The sequence below is a fragment of the Castor canadensis genome, chromosome 1 (genome assembly GCF_047511655.1).
Source record: "Castor canadensis chromosome 1, mCasCan1.hap1v2, whole genome shotgun sequence".
Lineage (NCBI taxonomy): Eukaryota > Metazoa > Chordata > Mammalia > Rodentia > Castoridae > Castor > Castor canadensis.
In genome coordinates, this window is record NC_133386.1 from 124,377,185 (window position 1) to 124,397,739 (window position 20,555).

The 20,555-nt window shown below is 37.8% G+C and overlaps 1 protein-coding gene across 22 annotated transcripts in view; it reads left to right on the forward strand.

Annotated features, from left to right (window-relative positions):
- Window positions 1-20,555, forward strand: part of Dlg2 (discs large MAGUK scaffold protein 2) — a 2,025,432-nt gene that overhangs the window by 1,994,443 nt on the left and 10,434 nt on the right. For 21 of the 22 annotated variants that reach the window (XM_074081674.1, XM_074081675.1, XM_074081706.1 and 18 more), the window contains 4 exons: window positions 8,361-8,411; window positions 9,362-9,463; window positions 11,988-12,160; window positions 16,523-16,632. In XM_074081674.1, coding sequence (XP_073937775.1) covers window positions 8,361-8,411; window positions 9,362-9,463; window positions 11,988-12,160; window positions 16,523-16,632 — 436 coding nt within the window. Of the gene's footprint in view, window positions 1-851; window positions 894-8,360; window positions 8,412-9,361; window positions 9,464-11,987; window positions 12,161-16,522; window positions 16,633-20,555 lie in introns of all 22 variants that reach the window. The other variant, XM_074081712.1, reaches the window with a different exon arrangement.

The window sequence follows — 20,555 nt, forward strand, 5'->3', positions numbered from 1 at the left end:
CTCTGTTATGTCAGCTAAGCTATGTTTGTATGAAAAAACAATTTGGAGTATCATAGAACAAACAAGCCATTCAGAATAAATTAAAAACATACTTCATGCCAGATCCTACACTGGATATCAGCCATTTATCTCCAGCTTGCTCCATTTCTTCCAGATTCCAATAGCTACCCAATAAGGATCTTAATATAAAAACAAGGAAATATGGAACTGATTCATGAAGCAAATCAGTTTTTCAGGGACTCACTTCTTTCTCCAAGATTTTCTACTCACTCACTGAAGCAGGAAATACCAAAAATCCTTTTTCATCCTTAGCATTATTTCGCAAAGTATTTAAATAGAAATAAAATTCAAGGGATTCCAGGGATCAATTAACAATTTGAAATGCAGTGTTCCTGAAAAATAATTAAAGGCTAAAATAGAGAAACAGAAAAGCCTGCAAGAAAACAGGGCCTATCTCCCAGAAACTCCTGAATTGCTGATGAAGAAAGTAGTCAAGACACACTGGCCTTTGTAACACAAATCTGGAAAATCAGACGTATGAAAGGGTCTTGGTATTTATAAAAAGAAAAGTGTCTGGGTTGACCTAATTCATTTTTTTGTAATTAAAGGCACTTTCCTTATTTATTTGTTAGAAGGAAGAAACGAAGTCTAGTAGTAGTTTCCTGGAAATGGTGATAAAGTTTTCATCTTCCTTGTCTGATCTGAATTTTCTTCATGCAGTCTCTTCTGCGCCTCAGCCTCTCACTTGCCTTTTGCTCACGTTTCCTGTAGCCTTGCATGGGTGTATCCTTTCTGTTCTGGCTGCCCTCCAATGCTTGGTATCTCTTTAATTTGCTGTGCTGTTCTTACAGAACATGTTTCTTCTAATGCCAGCGATAGCGAAAGTAGCTGCCGTAAGTTATTGCTTTGGTTTGCAGTTCTTTTCTTTGCAATTGCTCCATTGCCTGTGGTGGTCATTTCAGATTTTTATTGTTTTTCTTTTTTTATTGCTACCTTTCATCATCCTTATCCAAAGCAAATGGCTTGAAGTGAAATCAACATTTGATGCGAAATAATACAAAAGACACTAGGGCCATCAGTGGACCCTTATGTGATTTGTGCAGGCAGGAGCAGTCTTGTAACATCAATTCCATTCTCAACTGGTTGTGACCCCATGATTTAATTCTCAAAGGGAATGTGCAAGAAAAGACAACATCGTGGATTTTGACATTTTACCCTCCCCCAAAACATCATGGATAAAACTCCCTGCAGGAGGGTAGAAAAGTCATCATGAGTTTATTTTCTTCCTCATTTTGCTTTTCCCCTTCTCTCGAGAGAATTTTTTTTTTTTTGTAAATGTCATGTTCCTTTAAAATTGGGCATGAATCTTTTATATCACTTTTGCCGTGGCGAATATTTTAAGGTAGATACTGTATCTATGTATCTGACTTTATATGGGGGATAATTGGGAAAGTGATAGAAAGATTTCATCCTCTAATGTTGAAGGAACTCCCCCTTTTTTTTTTTTTTTTTTGAAAATGTGAATAGATCTTCTTGCATCAGAAAGCTTAACTGGAAAGGTAGGTAACTATCTAAAAATTATTTCTGGTCTTTCTTTAGTCACCTCAAGCCATTTGATTAGTGCGTAGAAATATTCACCAAACATATCCTTTTGATCAGTTCTCGTGGTTTCTTACCATCTATTTAATGGTAATTAAGTGATCAATTATCACTGGGATCCTTGCAATGTCTATAATATATTAATTTTTTACTCTTTAGTGAAATGTTTTACCTAAAAAGCAATTACCAAGGACATTAGAAATCTATAGCTCACAGCTACCAAGGCAGAAATTGGCATTGTCTTTTCTTTAAATACTTTATTAATTGAAAAATAAAATTAGTTGGTATATTTTTCCTCATTATGGCATAATACTTCACAAAACCATGCCTTTTTGAGATGGAGTGCCAATTAGTGTTCTTGGATTATGATAAATACAATTTGGATTTTGAGAAAGGCTTTGGAGAATCAGATTGGTGACCAGCAGAATAAAAGCAAAGAGAGGAATGGTGGCAGCAGGTGGGAGCCAGAGGAGGAAGGTGATACAGACCAAAGAATGAAGTGACTGAAGTTGTGATAAGAGATACAATATGTTAGAATCACCTATGCTTCTTATTGATTGAAGCATTTAAAGGGCTGTTTTCAACCCAACTTCAGAAAAACAAATTGTCTTGCCCACTCTTTTTTATTTTAAACTCAGAAATCAGGCTAAGAAGAGGTGACCAAACCTTATCTTTCTGACTTCTGGGCCACCCTCTATTTAGTACGAGTTAAAAATATAATTTACTTGTTCGGTTTCATGATTAATTATTTTTGTGGGGCTGTAGATCAAACCAAGGGCCTTGTACATGCTTTACAAGCACCCTACCACTGAACTACATCCCCAGCCCTTGGTTTTCAAGATTCTGTAGTGCTCAGTTTTCAATTTCTGGGTTTGTGCCTCTATCCAATAGACAGAGATATAGAAAAGGAAACATGTCTTGTTCTTCAATCATTTTTATGGAAAGTATATATTAAAAACTGCCTTTTCCTTTGAAAATCACACCTTTTAAGAGTATTTTAAGAGTAATTTAAGACCCCACTGTCCTATGCCTATCATCCCAGCTACATGGGAAACTGAGTTCAGGAAGATTGAGGTTCCAGGGCAGCCCAGGGAAAAAAAGTTTGTGAGACCCCCATCTCAACGGAAAAAGTGTTGGGCATAATGACACATACCTGTCATCCCAGCCACAGAGGGAGATCACAGGTCAGGCTGGCCCAGACAATAAGCAAGACCTTATCACCAAAATAACCAGAGCAAAAAGACTAGAGATGTAGCTCAAGTGGTAGAGCACCTGCCTAGCAAGCACAAAGGCCTTAGTTCAACCCTCAGTATAATCCCCCCACCAAAAGAAAAGAGCATTTTAGAAGCTGCTCTTCTATTTTTGCAGAGCTGAGAATATTTTTCCAGAATAAGCCAAAGCTTTCAGCTGCTTGAGATGTTTTTGGAGTGATGTACCATGATGACACAAATGATTCTTCTTACTCTCAAATAGTACACATACAGCACATGTTTGTTGAGTAAGTAAAGGAAATACTTATATACAGTTTAAATGATCTCTAAGGAAAGATAACAGTTCTATGATATTAATAGGGTAAATTCAGACTCTGTACTGGTTTGGGTCTCATCTGAGGTTACAAAAGGTCAGACACTCAGATTTCCTTTACAAATGCCCAGAAATCCTTTGTCAAAGCTGAGAGGATAAGATGATGTGTTTTTTCTCCTGGATGCAAATACAAAGAATTCCAGAGGAATGTTCATTTGATATCCACCGCCCACAAGGTCCCTTTCATAGGCACCATGAATATTAACTAACTCTGGATCTCATCGCACATCCAGTGGGAAAGAGTTCAATAAACAAACAACTGTGACAGGTACTAGGATAGAAGTCGGGCTCAAGGAAAATGGGAGGATCAGACCTAATTTCCAAAGGAAAGTCACATGTGAGCTGAGCTTTGGAAGATGAGGCACTTGCCAACTAGGCAAGATGAGGAAGGAACTTTCTAAGAAGGGTGATGTCACAGCAAAAGGCACAGAGGCATGACAGAGACAAGTTTTCCAGAAAATAGCAACCTTGAAATCAAAATAGGCTATGTTTTCTGAGTGAATTCTTGGCTTTTGCTATAATTATGACTAACCTTATGTCTTATGAATAGCAATATAAACAAATACAAAAAGGATGTCTTTTCACCAATTTAGAAAAATCGCATATGCACTCTGAAAACACAATGGCCTAAAAGAACGTGAGTCGTGAGAAATAATCCCAGGCCACTTTGTGTCACAGTCCAGAGGGCACCTTCACGCTATGTCCTGGAGTCACCAGGGCAACCCTACTTGAAAGCCTCATAAGTTTCCTAAGATACCACCCCACACGTATACACGTACGCAAACCTCAATTTCTAATCACAAGTTCAGACATCAGCTGCACCAGCTCAAGTTTTATAAAATAATTACTTTTTCTAAGTCTGACTGTATTGAGTAGCAGCTAAATTGCAGTTAATCACAGTGCACATTGTCTAATTATACAAAATGTTACTTCAACACCATCTTAATTATTGGGTAACTCCAGATGTCTGTCAATAAAGTAGTGAATGGCAGGCTAATATTTTTGGCTGGTCTGCATCATACTTTTCAATTGTCCTAGTATTGGGAGGTAATGAATACCAAACAGGTGTAATGGTGACCAAGCAAACCTCTGCAGCTAAAGACCTCCTTCTCAAAGCTCATTAAATCTCTTTACACATCATAGATGTGTGGGAGCTGATGTGTATCCTGCTAGCCCATTGGTGTTCATCAGTTAAGTGGAATTTTCAAAATGAAAATCTCAAAGAAATGATCTAAATGAATCTGGCATGTTGAGATGAGAAGACCCAAGACTTACCTGGGGTCAGTGAATATGGTATCCATATTTTTTGCCTTACTCCTGGCTGCCTTTTTTTTTTAAGTACTAGGATTTTGAACTCAAGGCCTTGTGTTTGCTAAGCAGATACTCTACCACTTGAACCACACCCCCAGCCCTTTTTTTGCTTTATTTTTCCGATAGGGTCTCAGGCTTTTTGCTTATCCAGCCTTAGACTGTGATCCTCCCACTATGCTTCCCACGGTAGCTGGAATTATAGGTGTGTGCCACTACACCCAGCCTGCCTATAGTTCCTTAGTCCTTTAAAGCAATTTTGCATTACATATATTATGTCATTTGATTTCAAACTATTTATCTTATATTAACAGCCACTTCACATAGGAGGAAGCTGAAGTTCTAAGAGGCTGCATAACTCACCAACAAGTAGTGGTAGCACTTGCAATTCTGACACAGACTTTTGAATTCTGAATCATATACATTTTTCGCTCATCCCTGTAGCTTGTGATCCAAGCCTCTGAAGTTCTATCTAATATTTTGCAATCACCCAGTACTACCCACCAAATTATTACAATCACCATATCACATTAACTACATCCTATGCCTGATTTTAAGGGTTTTATGTATATCAAATAATTTCATCTCTTCAACATCCTATAGAAACACTGAGCTGCAAATTCACCATGTTACCTTAAAAAAATTACTCAAAGTCTCAGTTCTTTCTTACATAAAATGAGTAGCTTGAATTAGAACTGAGATGGAAAATAGGTTTTAATCAAGATTTCCAATCTGACCAATGCGTATTGATGACTGAAGAACTATCTAAAAGTTTTCAGAGGCCACGTTGAGACCTGGCAGTCAAGTAATGATTAGTTTGTGATGTGTGTCGAGGGCACAGAATAAGGACGAACAATATGTGCTTCCTACTTGACATCCACTAAGCTCAGGAACTCCAAATGCTTTCTTAGTGCTAACCTCCTGTGACTCTAAGAACCTAGCACAGACACTAGAGTCTAAAATGAGGGCATTCAAAGCACTGCCATCATCCCTACCCCACTCTTTCTGTTTCTCAGAGTCCCTAAAGCACAGCGCCTTGCTCTTCTCCATCCTGAAGGCACATTAGGGTCTTGTTCTGGATATGTGTCACCCTGACTTGCTTCCAGTTTACACACACAGTGTTTCATGGAGACTGTCACAAAGTCCTCTGCCAAGTCTCTGACAGCGGCAAACATCCACTTTGCCACTTCCAGCCATGCCTTTGCCAAAACAAGACCAAGAAATAGTTTGTACCTTTTGCCAGCTGTTATTTCTAAGTGCCAACTCCTTCTTAGGAAAAAATAGAAAAACTACTAAGGATGACTGTTTTATGGAGATGACATAGCAACATTAAAAAAGAGGAAGTGAGAGAAAGAGAATGCACTGGTATTGGCAGGTGGAACACCTTAGGGCCTCTCAATGACTCTCCCTGCTTTCTTACCCCCATCCTTTGTTTTTTTGCAAGCTCTATTCCAGACTTACAGAGAAGCCTACTTCTCTCACCCTTTTGAGACAGTGTGAGATACTCAACCAAGTAAAAAATTAAAAATGATGTGACTTTAAGTCTTCACTCCACAATTTATGAGCTGAGGAAGCAAATGGTCTCATATCTCTAAACCCCAGTTGCTTTATCTGGGGTTGGTCAGAGTACCTTCCACCTAAGAAAGAATGTTGGAAATAGATGCCAATGGGTGTAAGAACCCCTTAAGACCTGCAAAGTGATATACAGACATGAATTTTCTTTCCTTCCTTGTCGTGGACTTTTTTTCCCCCTCCCTTTGTTACTCAGGACTTTTCATTATGAACCTGAAGGTGAAAATTAGCAGCACAAGGTACTGAATTCACAGCTCTTATGTAATGCCAACCTCCACAGCCTCCCTGCAGTCTTACCAGGTAGTACACAGAACCTGTTTGCACAGGGCCTTGAGGACTGGGATGGGCCACTCGTGAGGAATGTTGCCTTTGCTGGCTGCAAGTACCACTGCTCTAAATGACAACTCCCACCTTCTATATGAAGCAACCCAAAAAGTGATGAATGAACTAAGAACTCTCTTATACAATGAAAGCTATGTTTTGCCCTGGTTTTCTGAATTACAAATTATACATACTGATATCAAACATCTTATTTAAGATTTTCCTTCAGAATGTCCCATCAGAATGATTTTCAAGGCTACTGGAAAGAGATTAGTACTGTAGCATGAAGTATTTATTCTGAATTTCCTGAAGTGAATGCTCATACTGACAGAAACAGAGCAGAATCTGTCTTTGGCCTCATTACTCATCCTGTTTTTCACAGCTCAAATCAGATTGCGAGTTCGCTGACATCTTTCTTTACATTAAGTACTTGACTGAGCACTGGGGATTCAATGATAAATGAGACTCTGTCTCTGCCTATTTGGAGCTCTGCATCTACTAGGGAGACTCTGATGTCACATGACATTTGAAATTTTTATTAGTCCATGATCAGAACTTTCCTCTCATATTAATTATTTTATGTAGATTTCCCTGTAAAGTCATATTCTAGCATTGCTCAGTTAGTCTCCCATACATCTATCCCTAATAAATTTTTTTATCTCCAGCTTTAATAACTGGGGCTTAGCAATCAATGAGGGTTTTTTTTGCCTGGACTCTGAATTTCAGTAGTTGAGTTCTTCAAAGACAATTATTCTTTTCCTGACTACAGAAAATTGTGACTGACTCATCACAGACCAAACTCCTGCTCAAAAATAGGAAAGACCCCTGAAGATTTCTGGGGCAGCCATGGATAGATGCTACTTAGGAGAAGCATAACGGCCCACTCTGTGCCTTTAGGGTATAGTGTGGACTGGTGGGACCACCCTGAAGGCAAGCCCTCCTCAAGGTAGATGTAAGCTACAACTTAAGCCTGTAGCCATTTCCTACACTTGAAAGAGTAAGAAAACCTCACCTGACCTACCCCATCTACCAAGGCTCCAGGGAAGACATCTGTACTCTACAGAGTTAACCACATACTATTTAACTTCCCCAAACCACATGCGGTTATCAAGACCATCCATGACATTACCTCCTATGAAATTAACCCATTTTCTCTGGTGTTGGGGCCATTGAAGGAGACTGTCATTGGCAGGCTGTAAATGTGTTTCAGGGGTGGTGAGCCAATGGCACGGGAGGAGGTGACACTTTTACTGTATCATCTTCCTTCGTTTTCTTTCTGAAGTTTCGAGGCATGGTTTAGCAGCAATTATTACCAGTGATGCAGGGCACTCCCTTAATTTTCTTGGGGGTGGGGGGAAATTAAAGATTAAACCCAGGGCCTCATACGTGCTAAGCACGTGCTGACCACTGAGCTACAACCTCAGCCTCCTATCAGGTTTTAATATTCTTCAACTGACCCATGGCATTTTCCTGATAATTAATAGTAAAGTAAAGCCCTTAGTGTCCTACAATATATTCTGATGAAGTTTTTATGTCATAAATAAAGACACTTGCTTTTGAGCACTTCTAAAAATAGAAGATGAAATTAAAAGGAACAGAAATTCTGATTGGATTGCAAGAAACTACTGAATGGAGCCTTTCTCCGAATGCTAAATGACTTTATTCTAGGGGGTAATGCTTGGTTTAGAACCGTGGCACTCCATGTCCAATGTCGGACAGTAAGCAGTCATACAGACCATTGCCCTACTACCTATAGCTAGCAACCAGTTATTCTTAGAATTATGACTGTGTGTCAACTGACACTAAAATAGTGCTGAAGAGTTTTATAAGGATGCAGGGAATTGTGAATGGTTCAAGGAGAAAGCAAGGAAAATTAACCCTGAACTGTGCCCGTTTCCTGTTTCAGAGCAGGGCTTGTAACTACAGTGTATCCCTAGTTGTTAGTCGACTTTAATTTTCCTTTCTTTTCTTCTCAGGAGGACAAGAAGACCTCATTCTTTCCTATGAGCCTGTAACAAGGCAGGAAAGTAAGTTTCCCAGCCTACTCAGGTTCCCGATTTCCAGGCTGAACCAAGTGACACCAGCGAAGTAGGGGTTGAGTAAACAACTAAGGCAAATAAATTTAGCTTAGTTCTTAGTTATGCCTAGAACCCACCCTGCTGTCTCTCTGTTGCCTTAACACGGTGCAGACTTCTCTGCTGAGTGTGATAACAGCATCCAAAAGGGTAGAGCAGCCTTTTGGATGAGTGGCCTTAATGCAAAGGAATACAGTCAAATCACCCAAGGGCCCTAGCTGGAGGAGTGATGGAGAAAATCTCCTGGGAAGCTGATGTCAGCCCAGAATTGAGGATTTTCTAGCAAACCTGAGATACAGACCATCTGAAGCTACTCCAGGAGCCTGAGGTCCTTTTCCTGGAGGCATTTTCCTGGAGGACTGATAGCTACTGATAGCAATGTTGCAAAGAAAATTCAAACTTGAGATAAAGTGGCTTCTAATCCCAGGCACAAAGGAATTGGGGAAGACCTCAGCAAAGTATAGATAGTATTTTGAGTAAGGAAAAGAAATTATAAAAACGTAAGGTGTCATTACTACTAACAATTACTTTTAAACAATAGTCATACAACTGGTTTGAATTCTTTTTTTCTCCCACTCAGTTGACTAAATTCAAGTGTTTTGACACAGTGTAGGCACAACCTGAGAATAAGCAAAACTCCCCCAAAAGGGTCTTTTCAATGACAGATGCCGCAGTTGCTTTTCCCTGTTAGTGAATTCCAGAAAGTAGCACAGCCATCATCCTGAGGGTTAAACATCCGTTTCCCTATGCAGGGCTACATGGCTAATTTATCCAAAGTTATGCCCTTAGCAGTCCTTGCTGCTTGGCACTTTCTCCTTAAGAACCCCTTGCAGGATGGTGCTGGAGTTGTCTTCATGTCTAACTGCTACCTGTCATCTGCATCTTCCCATCCCTATCTACAGTAAACTATACCCGGCCAGTGATTATCCTAGGCCCCATGAAGGATCGAATCAATGATGACTTGATATCTGAATTTCCTGATAAATTTGGCTCCTGTGTGCCTCGTGAGTATCTTTTTTTTTTCCCCTCCAGGATAAAAGCTTGAAATCTTTGAGGTGATAAAATGTAATTGCATCCCTTCAATAGTCTCTCTGATGATTCAAACACCACCAGTTACTTATTATCCGAGCACCTTATTTTTTTTTTTAGCTAACACTTTTTATCTATGCTGCCATTTGGTAAGTATAATAACATTCTCTCCAAACTAACTACAGTTCCTTAGAAGACAGAAGGGATTCTTTATAACCCCCCTAGCACTTAAAACCGAATGATTTATAATAGACATCTGCATGTTCTCACAGATTGATTGAAATGCCAGTGTAGCATCGTTTTCCATAGAATGAGAGATCAGGAACCTCATCCATTAAAATCACCTCAGGATGACTTAGGAAAGTGCGTCAAGCCCCAAACCTAATAACCTCTTCCCCGTGTATTTTAACAGTCTCAACGCATGAGAAAATGAGAATGAGAATGTGTATGAGGCTTTACTTTCTAGACCACGATAGACTTGAATCTGTTTTCTTTGTCATCACAGATGATCATCAGGTCTCTGGGCCCCTCTGAGCACAGCCCTAGGAGATTCTGTCTGTTATACCTCTTTCCCTACCACCATGCTTGTCCACTCACTCATCCCATGCACAGAAATCTCCTATACTTGGAGACATGCCCACCAGGAAATTGTCACTTATCAGAAATGAAGCTCTTAAATCTGATCCCAACAAATATTTGTCACTACATTTTTTAAGCTTTTAAGTTGCAAGTGTCTCTAACATTTTAGCACTTTAAATTTCACCTAGCATTCTAAACAATATCAGGAATTAGATGTGTAGAATATGTAGAAAAAGAGGACAAGGACCATTGCTGTATCTCCTGAACTGATTCCCAACAAGGACTCTGGGGAGAGGTCCTGACATAGACCATATCCCTAGAAAGGCTTCAGAGCAGAAAGTGCAAATGAAGCCCCCACTGTGTCCAGCAGATTCCAGTTTGACCCTCCACTTTTGAGGGAAAGAAAACAGAAAATCCTTAAGTACCAACCATGCACACGCTTTCCTTTTCTCATAAATAGCACTATTTATGGTAATCAATACATGCTGGTTGTACCAAACTTCAAAATGCTAAAAAGAAAGTTAACCAAGAAACTGAAAAATAAACAGAATCCCACACAATACCCAGAAATAATATCACTGATATAATATTTTGGTAAATTTCCATCTACTCTGTCCTAGTGCATGACCAAATTTCTTAACATTACTTAAAATGTTATGTAACTATTTTAAATATTTATTCCATCATAATCATTCTTTACCTATAGGCATCTTGGATTTTCCCTATACTCTATTACTGTGAATAAAATATAATTATAATCATGTTTATAATGAAAGTTAGAATCATTTAAGAAATAAAACTGTACCTGAACATTTGATTTTTTTAAGACAAATTCTTATAAAACTAGTCAAAGATTGGAAATATTTTAACTTTTTAATTCCTATTGCTAGATTATTCCCCTTCTTACTAATACATTTAAGTGAAATAGATTTGCTGACTTTTAGTCCCACCTGAATGGTTATTTCTTATTATGCATATTTTTAAATCTCTGAATATATGCCCATTTTTCCTCCTACTTATGTCACACATTTTCTTCCCTGCTTCTCACAATCCATTATTTTGTGCTAGACATGGTAATTTTATATATATATATATATATATATATATATATATATATATATATATATATATATATATTAGGAGAAGGGTTGGATTTTCTGATATAGGGCCTCACAACTAGCCCAGGCTGGCCTAGAACTTGCCATGTAGCATAGGGTGGCTTTGAACTCATAATCCTCTTGCCTCCACCCCCCAAGTCCTAGGATTGCAATGATGTACCACCACACCTAGCATGGAAAGTCTAGATTTTGTTATATTCCTTTATAGAGTGTTTTTGTCCTGACAAACAGTAGTTTCCTATCAGACCAGCTTGTTCCAGTCATGACTTGGACTTAGACTGTGTAAAGGTGGATCTAGAGTAAGTCCAGAGTATCCCTTCTAAAATGTAGCCTTTCTGGGGTATCAGTTAATTCCCTGTTCTGGCTAAATGTCTCTCAACAGTGTGACCTCTTCATTCTCCATTTGGAAATAGCCCCTAGGTATTTCTCTCCTCTTGAAATTATAGCTCTGAACCCAGGTGTGGTAATACATGCCTGTAATCCCAGCACTCAAGAGACTGAGGCAGGAGAATCACCAAGTGTTAGGCTGGCCTGGGTTACATAGTGAGACCCTGTCGCAAAAAATCAAAACTAAAAAAATTACATCTGTAATTTTTGTATGACGCCTGAACAAAGTTTGTTCCTTATATTTTTTCCAGCTTTATAGTCGTTTATGGTGAGAGAGTAAGACTGGTGACTGTTATTACATCGTGGTCCATCATATTACGTGTATCTGTGTTGAGGATATGGTAAAGAAAATAGGTAGAAAGGAAGTTGATGAATATAAATGCATCTTAAATTCATTATTTCTTGTTTTATATAGACACTACGAGGCCAAAACGTGACTATGAAGTGGATGGAAGAGACTATCACTTTGTCATTTCCAGAGAACAAATGGAGAAAGATATCCAAGAGCACAAGTTTATAGAAGCCGGCCAGTACAATGACAATTTGTATGGAACCAGTGTGCAGTCTGTGAGATTTGTAGCAGAAAGGGTATGTTTGCCAGTCTTCTTACAGCCCCCCTGAGGAAGGTTTCTAGGTGGCAAACTACATTTTTTGGTCATTACTCTTTCCTGATTGCAGATGTAAATTTTGATTAAATATCCTTTTTAAGATATCCATGCAGACAATCACCTCAGAGCAATGTCATTAATCTTTATTCTAATCTCAATAAAGTATTCTGACTGACTTGGAGAGGGGGAAAGAGAGGGCTCCATAAACCTAAAGACAGTTAACAGCCTGGTTTATGGGGACTCACTTTGTCCTTGACTTTCTATTTGAGACACCAGTAAATAAAATTGAATTCATTTAGGAAGCTTTGCTACTTTTGCTACACTAACCAAGAAAAAAAAGAAAAGACCCAAATAAATAAAATCAGAGGTACAAAGGGAGACATTATAACCAATATCACAAAACTACAAAGGATCTTTATGAATTCTAAAGAAAAACTGTATGCTCACAAATGTGAAAACCTAGATGGTATAGACAAATTTCTGGACACAAGTGGCCTATCAAAACTGAATATGAGGACATAAAAAACCTGAACAGATCAATCACATGCAACAGTAATGAATTAGTAATAAAGAGTCTCCCAACGAAGTAAAGCCAAGGACCAGATTGCTTCAGCTGCTGAATTTTACTGAGGTTTTAAAGAACAAATGCCAATTCTTCTCAAACTATTCCAGAGAACTGAAAGGGAGGGAACCCTTACAAACTCAGTCTGTGAAGCCAGCATTACCGTTACAAAAACCACACAACAATACAACAACAAAAAAGAACGTTATTGACCAATATTTGACACAGATGCAAAAATCCTCCACAAAATGCTGATAAATCAAACCAGACATGGTTTGCACACATGTAGTCCCAGCTATGTGAGAGGCTGATGTGGGAGGGGGCATCATTTAAGCATTCATTTTCAAGACCTACCTGGGCAACTATAGAGACCCTGTTCTCTTTCCCATCCCACCCCACCCCCAAAATACTAGCAAATCTAATTCAACAGCACATCAAAAATATCATTCACCATGGTCAAGTTAGTTTCATCCCAGGGATACAAATATGATTCGACATACACAAATCCATAAACAAGATGCATCACATCAACAAAATAAAGGATAAAATCATATGATCATCTCAATAGATGCAGAAAAAACATTTGATAAAATTCAATTTCCCTTCATAATGAAAGCAGTAAACAAATACGTGTAGAAGGACCTACCTCAACATATTAAAAGCTATATACGAAAAACCCATGGTCAACATCAAACAGAATAGGGAAAAACTGAAAGCATTTCCTCTAAGATGAGGAAATAGACCAGGGTATTCATTTACGCCTCTTACTCGACATAGTACTAGAAGTTTTAGCCAGAAAAAATAGGCAACAAAAAAAATAATAAAAGGCATACAAATAGGAAAAGAAGGGGTTAAATTATTGCTGTTTGTACATGATATGATTCTACATATAGAAAAGTGTAAAGACTACTACAACTGATGAACAAACTCAGTAAAGTAGCAGATATAAAAATCAGTACATTTTCTATACATCAATAAAAAAATTCCAAGAAAAAAATCATGAAAGCAATCCCATTTGTAACAACTACCAAAAATAAAATACCTAGAAATAAACTTAACGAAGGAAATAAAATAGCTCTAAAATGAAAATTATAAAACACTGATGAAAGAATTTTTAGAACACTCAGAAAGATGCAAAGAGCTCCCATGTTCATGAATTGGAAGAATTAATATTATTAAAATGTCCGTACTACCCAAAGTGATAATACAATCTTTATGAAAATGCAAATGACATTCTTCACAGAACTTGAAAGAATTTAATCCTAAAATTTCTATGGAAGCACAAAAAATTCCAAATAGCCAAAGTCATCTTGTGCAAAAAAGAACAAAGCAGGAGGCAGCACAGTACCTGATTATAAGACATACTGTCTGGCCAAAGTAGCCAAATGACATGATATGGGCATGAAAACAGGCACATAGGCCAATAGAAAAGACCCGAGATTCCAAAAGTCAACCCGGACATGTGCAACCAATGATTCTTGACAAACTCAACAAAAACATACATTAGAGAACTGCCTCTTCTATAAATGTCAATGGGAAAACTGGAGATCTACATGCAGAAGCCTAAATTTGACCCTTATCTCACCCTGTATGAAAATCATCTCAAAATGGATTAGACTTAAGTTTAAGACCTGAAACTGATAGAACACAGAGGAGAAACACCTTAAGCCATTGGCATCAAAAGTGCCAATTTGGATAGGATCCAAATGCACAGAAAACAAAAGCAAATACTGTCACTAGGTATTACATCAAATGAAAACACTTCTATACACACACACACACACACACACACACACACACAAATCAGAGTAAAAAGACAATCTACTGAATAGGAGAAATGTTTGCCAACTATTCATCTGCTACATACACAGGACTTAAACAAAAAACAAAACAATTACTCCAGTTCTTTAAATGGGCAATGATTTGAATTGACATACTAATGACCAACAAATATATGAAAAAGCATAGCATCATTAGCCATCTGGGAAATGTTAGTCAAAATAACAGTAGATACCATTTTGTCCTAGTTAGACTGACTATTATTTTAAAAAATGTTAATCAGGATGTGGAGAAAAAGGAATTCTAATATTCTGTAGGTGGGAATATAAATTATTATAGCCATTATGGAGAACAGTATAGAGGTTCTTCAAAAACTATTATGATCCAACTGTCCCGCTTCTGGATATATATCCAAAAGAAATGAAATCAGCATAGCAAACAGACACTGCATTTTCCTGTTTATTTCAGCATTAGTCAACAGTAGCTAAGATATGGAGTCAGCCTAGGTGCCCATCAATGGATGGATGTGTAAACAAAATGTGGTATATATCCACAATGGAGTATTACTCAGCCACTGAGTAATATTCAGTGGCTCAAGTGGTAGAGCACTTGCCTACCAAGGGTGAGGCCCTGAGTTCAAAACCCCAGTAACTGCCAAAAGAAAGGGAGGGAGGAAGGAAGGAAGGGAGGGAGGGAGGGAGGAAGGGGAGGAAGGGGAGGAAGGAAAGAATTCTGTCATTTGAAGCAAAATGGATGGAACTGGCAGACATTATGTTAAGTGAAATAAGCCAGAAACAAAAAGGCAAGTACTGCATATCTCTCTCATATGTGAAAACTAAAAGTAGAATAGTGATTACTAAGGACAGAGGAGGTTGTGAGGCCAGGAAAGGTGGGAAAAGGGTGGTTTTATTTGATTGGTACATACCTTATGCATATATGGAAATATAGACCTGAACCCCATTTAAATGTATAATTAATGTGTGTTTAAAAAGAAATTCAGTGTCTATCATAGAACATACTGAAATGTCTGTTTTCCTCTCTCTGAATGGCAGGTTCCATCAGCTGTATGGATACTGGTCTTAGTGTCCCAGAAATTAGCATCCATTTTCCTCTTTAAACATGTCAAAATGTTCTAGACAGTGTATAATCAGACAGCATTTATACCTTTTATATGACTGCTGCACTTCACAGATAGCAAACTCGAAATTTATTAGTTAAGTGATAAAGACTTGAACCTTTCAGTGTATTTCTCATATGAGTTCAAGTATTCATTAGACTCTTCATTTTCATGCAGATATTATAGATGAGTCTTTACCTCTTATTGATCTAAGACTATTCCATTCTGTATAAAATGCTTTTTTTTCTCTTCTGTGTGAAGTACTTCTAGCCTGAGGGTAACAAGATCATTTCTCTCCAGGAGACAGAACATGATGGAGCCAATGCATCTACTTTTCTAGAAATATTTTTACAATGGCTCTTTGCTGTGAGCACTGATTGCAGTAGAAGCCAAGTTAAATGAGGTGTGCTATAATATAATAGATTTTTTTTATCTGTTAATATACAAGTAGTTTACATACCCTCTGCAAGACTCTCCCAGCACTGAACCATATAATACTGAAAGTAGCTCTTTTCATTTCTGTCCTCCACTAGGACTGAACATTTCAAGGGCAGGATATATAAAAGCACTAAGTGATCGTAGGACATTATTCTAAATTCACATGATTACCATCCTTTCAAATTTAACACTGGTCAGGGTGTGACAGTGAGGTGGCTATAAATTCCAAATCTGGGTTTGATTCTTCCTGGTACTGAATTTTGGGACAAGTTAGTTAATATTGCTAAGCCTTAGTCTTGTCTTCTATAAAATACTATTGTTAACTGTCTCAAACATTTGGGAATTGTTCTTTTCAACCTTCCTCTAAAACATACATGATTTCCTTTTCATTGGATTATGACCATTCATTCAGAATTAAGTTCATATTTTTCTTCTTTTTCTACCAGGGCAAGCACTGTATACTTGATGTATCAGGAAATGCCATCAAGCGATTACAAGTTGCCCAGCTCTATCCCATCGCCATCTTCATAAAGCCCAAATCTCTGGAACCTCTGATGTAAGTAGAGGACACTGGAGGTCCACATCCAACTAAGTCCCTCTTCCATATTTCATGGCAAATTGTTAACAAGTCACAAGAGCTTACAAATAGGAAGCACCATGCCATCGTTGCTTTTTAAGCATTCCCTTTTTTAAAAAAAGATAGATTAAAATTTTTGAGTCACTAAAGATGTCAGTAATTCTTTAAATGTTTTTACTATTTTTTTTAGCATTAAAAGAAATTTTGATTCTTAGTCAAGAATAGGAGAAGTAGGAAATAAACTCAAAAATTAACTTATCAACCCTGGGGAGGGGGTTCAGAAAGTAGATCTACTGTAAAAAAGTGGGGAAGAGGGATTGATCTAATAAAGGGAAATAATATTCGTGTCTTTTCTGGGAATGGGACAATGGATGGAGATTTTCTTGGAAGTCATGTGCCTCCTCTTATTGCTCCTTTTATGGTTCTTTCCAGGAGTTGCCTTGGTAATTGTGACACTGGAGGGTGTGTCTTTAGCATGCAGATAGAATTATAATGAAGTTACTGGTTGTCTGGCTGTCACTTTGGCAATCATCTTACAGCCAACCAGTTTCAGCTAGCCCACCTGAAGAACATCCTGTCCTCAAATATAATCAGGATTAGGATGGGGTAGAATTCAGCTAGGTCACCTAGACAGTGCTCAGGGTAATAAATCCCCTCTTATTCTCACTCCTCATTCTTTTTTAAAAATTTTTTTATTAGGATGTATTCATTGCACAGGAGAAATTCATTGTGACAATTCCAAATAGGCTTATATTGTACATTGATCAGATCCCCCCACCATCTCTCCCCTTGCACCCCTCTCGGCCCCACTTCAAGCAATTGCAGGAAGTTTCATTGTTCTAATTTATATAGGTATATGAAGTCCATCAACTAGGTTCCTTCACCTTAATCTCATTGGCTCACCCTCCTCCCTCCCACAAGTACCCACATAGTATTCTTTCATTATTAATTTCTAAGTCAATCAATGTTCAAAGGGGCTTCTTTATGTATTCCTACTGTGATTACACTTCACTTTGGTTCAACCCCTTCCATTACTCTCCCTTACCCCTTCCTTCCCACCCTCCTTTTTTCAACAGCTTTCAATACATATGATTATATCCTCTACCTTCATAGATGTTATGTTTTACAATATGGTTGACGCTTTCTCTTTTCCTTTCCCTCCTTCCCCAAGTTCCACTGTTACAAGCATGTTCTACATGTGAGTTTGTATATGATCATGTTGGGTTTTGTGTATATGTTTATCTTTTGGAGCTATCTTCCACATATGAGAGAAAACATGCAGCCTTTGTCTTTCTGAGCCTAGCTTACTTCACTTAACATGGTATCCTCCAATTATATCCATTTACCTTCAAACCACATGGTTTCATTCTTCCTTATGGCTAAGTAAAGCACCATTGTGTATATAACACATTTTCTTGATCCATTCATCAGTTGTAGGGCATCTGGTTGTTTCCATAGCTTGGCTATTATGAATAGTGCTGCAATAACCATCAGTGTGCAAGTGTCTCTACTGTATCATGATTTATGTTCCTTCTGATATATACCCATGTCACTCCTCATTATTGAGGATGCTGAAGAGTGACAGTCTGCCTTGTGTAATTTTTTTTTCAAGTTGAATTTGAGTGTGGTTAAAGGGCCCATTAGAGGAGTGAAAACTTTCCCTAGCTAATTTGAAATAGGCTTGGTTATTGCCTGGCCTTAGGCCTAACTGATTATACCCCTAAGTGCCTATCATTTGTAACTTTATGGCCTCCATCCTTTTACTCACAAAAAAAAAAAAAGCAAGCAGTTGAGGATGCATGGCCTGGAGAACAGAGAGAGCAGGAGAACTTTTAGGAAGCAAAAAACAGGTAATGTTTGATAGGACCTCTTCGACTTTGTTTCATTTATCAAGTATCTTGGGCAAAGATGGCTGCAGGTTCATTACTGAGTTGGGTTGCCTTTTCTAAAAGCCTATAGGCTCCTTTTATGTCTCCACTAGTGTTTATGTAAAGATAATGTCTATCAGTGCTTCTGGACAATAACCTTAAAAAGAAGACAGATATTTAATCCTTAAATAGCAGGAGCATTATAAATCACAGGGCAGAGCATAGAAAGGAACACAGCCAGACCAGAGACCAAATGAAGGTGTATCTATGCTCCTATGCAAACACTGTGCCATTAAACACCACAGGCATTTACGTACAACTTCTGTTATAGGTCCAGAGTCCTGGGATCTCACTTCTACTTTGTAGGCCTAAAGATCTTTGCATTCACTAATGTTTCTTGATTTTTACTTTTATATTTCACAAGTTACTTGTTTTGTTTTATCTTCGTGCTTTGTTTTTGTTGTTGTTTTGTGGGAAGTTTGGTTTGGTTTGGGGTTTTTTTGTGTGTTGTTTTATTTCAGTTTTGTTTTGTTTTTCAAATGGCAGGAAGTGATCATCTTTGAATTTTGTCTCTTACTTTTGAGAACAGTTCTTGAAACTGTATGGGTTTTTTTGTTTTGTTGTTTTTTTATAGAGTCTAAAATGAACATTTTAGATTTTTTCCCCTGGCATTTTACTTGGTTATATAATAGAGTATTGTTTTCCTTAATGAAAACTTGACATAGATACACTACTGTTCTTAATATTTCTCTTAGTGACATGACAGTAAAACACCTCTAACTCCATATCTGTGTGCATTTATGAACAAGGGGAGAATACATGACCCAGACTTCTTTAAGGACTTCAAAATATCTTCATTCAAAAATCAGTAAACAAATTGTGCAGATATTCATGATCTGACTATAATGTCACTGTAGGCAACTCCCATCCAAAAGTAAAGCTACAACAGGTATATGTATAGTGAGAGAACAGAGTGGATTAGTGGGTCTGAGGGTACAACAGGAGGCAGGAGAGGGAGAGAAAATGTTAGAGAATGAAAAATATTGAAACAACCCATCTGTATATGAATACAACATAGCAGAATGTACTGTAAGTTGCTGAATATTAGGGGAGCATGGTGATAGAGAAAGTGTAAGTAATGGGGGAGTTATTTTGATGAAAGCACAATATAAACAGGCCTGAAGTAGAAAGGTGAAACCCTCCTTTCACTATCAATATATACTTTTTTTAAAAATGAAGGACAGGAAGGAAAAACAGTTTTTTTCCAGATGCAGGTACCAGTGGGAGGGGTGGGCACAAGGAAAGGGGGAATAAGGGTGAATATTGTGGATGTATTTTGTATTCATGTATGAAAATAGAAGAATGAAACCTGTTGAGATTGTTCTAAGATAGGAGGATGGGGGGAAGAGGGAGATGATGGAGGGGGTAAATCTAAGATACATTGTAAGCACATATGTAAATATCACAATGTATCCCCCCTGTGCAACTGTTATGTGCTAATAAAAAGTAGATAATGGTAGCAGAGTAAAATGGACACAAATGGAGGCTTGGAAACAGGTCGGGCTAAGTTTGGTTCTTTGCTTTTCCAGTGATCAGTTATGTAACCTTGGGAAAATCGCTTGACCTCCCTAAGATTTATTTCCTCACCTCCAAAATTACCTCAAAATACCTCATAGATCCAAGGTTAAACAAGTTCATGAATATAAAGTTCTTCATACTTGTTGGTACTTAGTAAATGCTCAATAAATAATAGTTAATATAAAAAACATAATATTCCTTTATTATAAAATATTGATACAATTTTGTCATTATAAAACATATAAAGAGTTTCCAAGAAAGTGCAAGAGATAATGCCAGTGTGTCTGTTACAAGAATCTTACTTAAATACTGCCTCCATTTAGATCTCGACAGTGTGTTCACAGGGGGTCCAGGAGTGAACAACAGAGTACACACTGGAAAAGTGTTTATGGAAAATCTGTAAAAATATTTAATCCCAGAGGTGACCACAGATATTTGCCAAGGATATTAACAAAC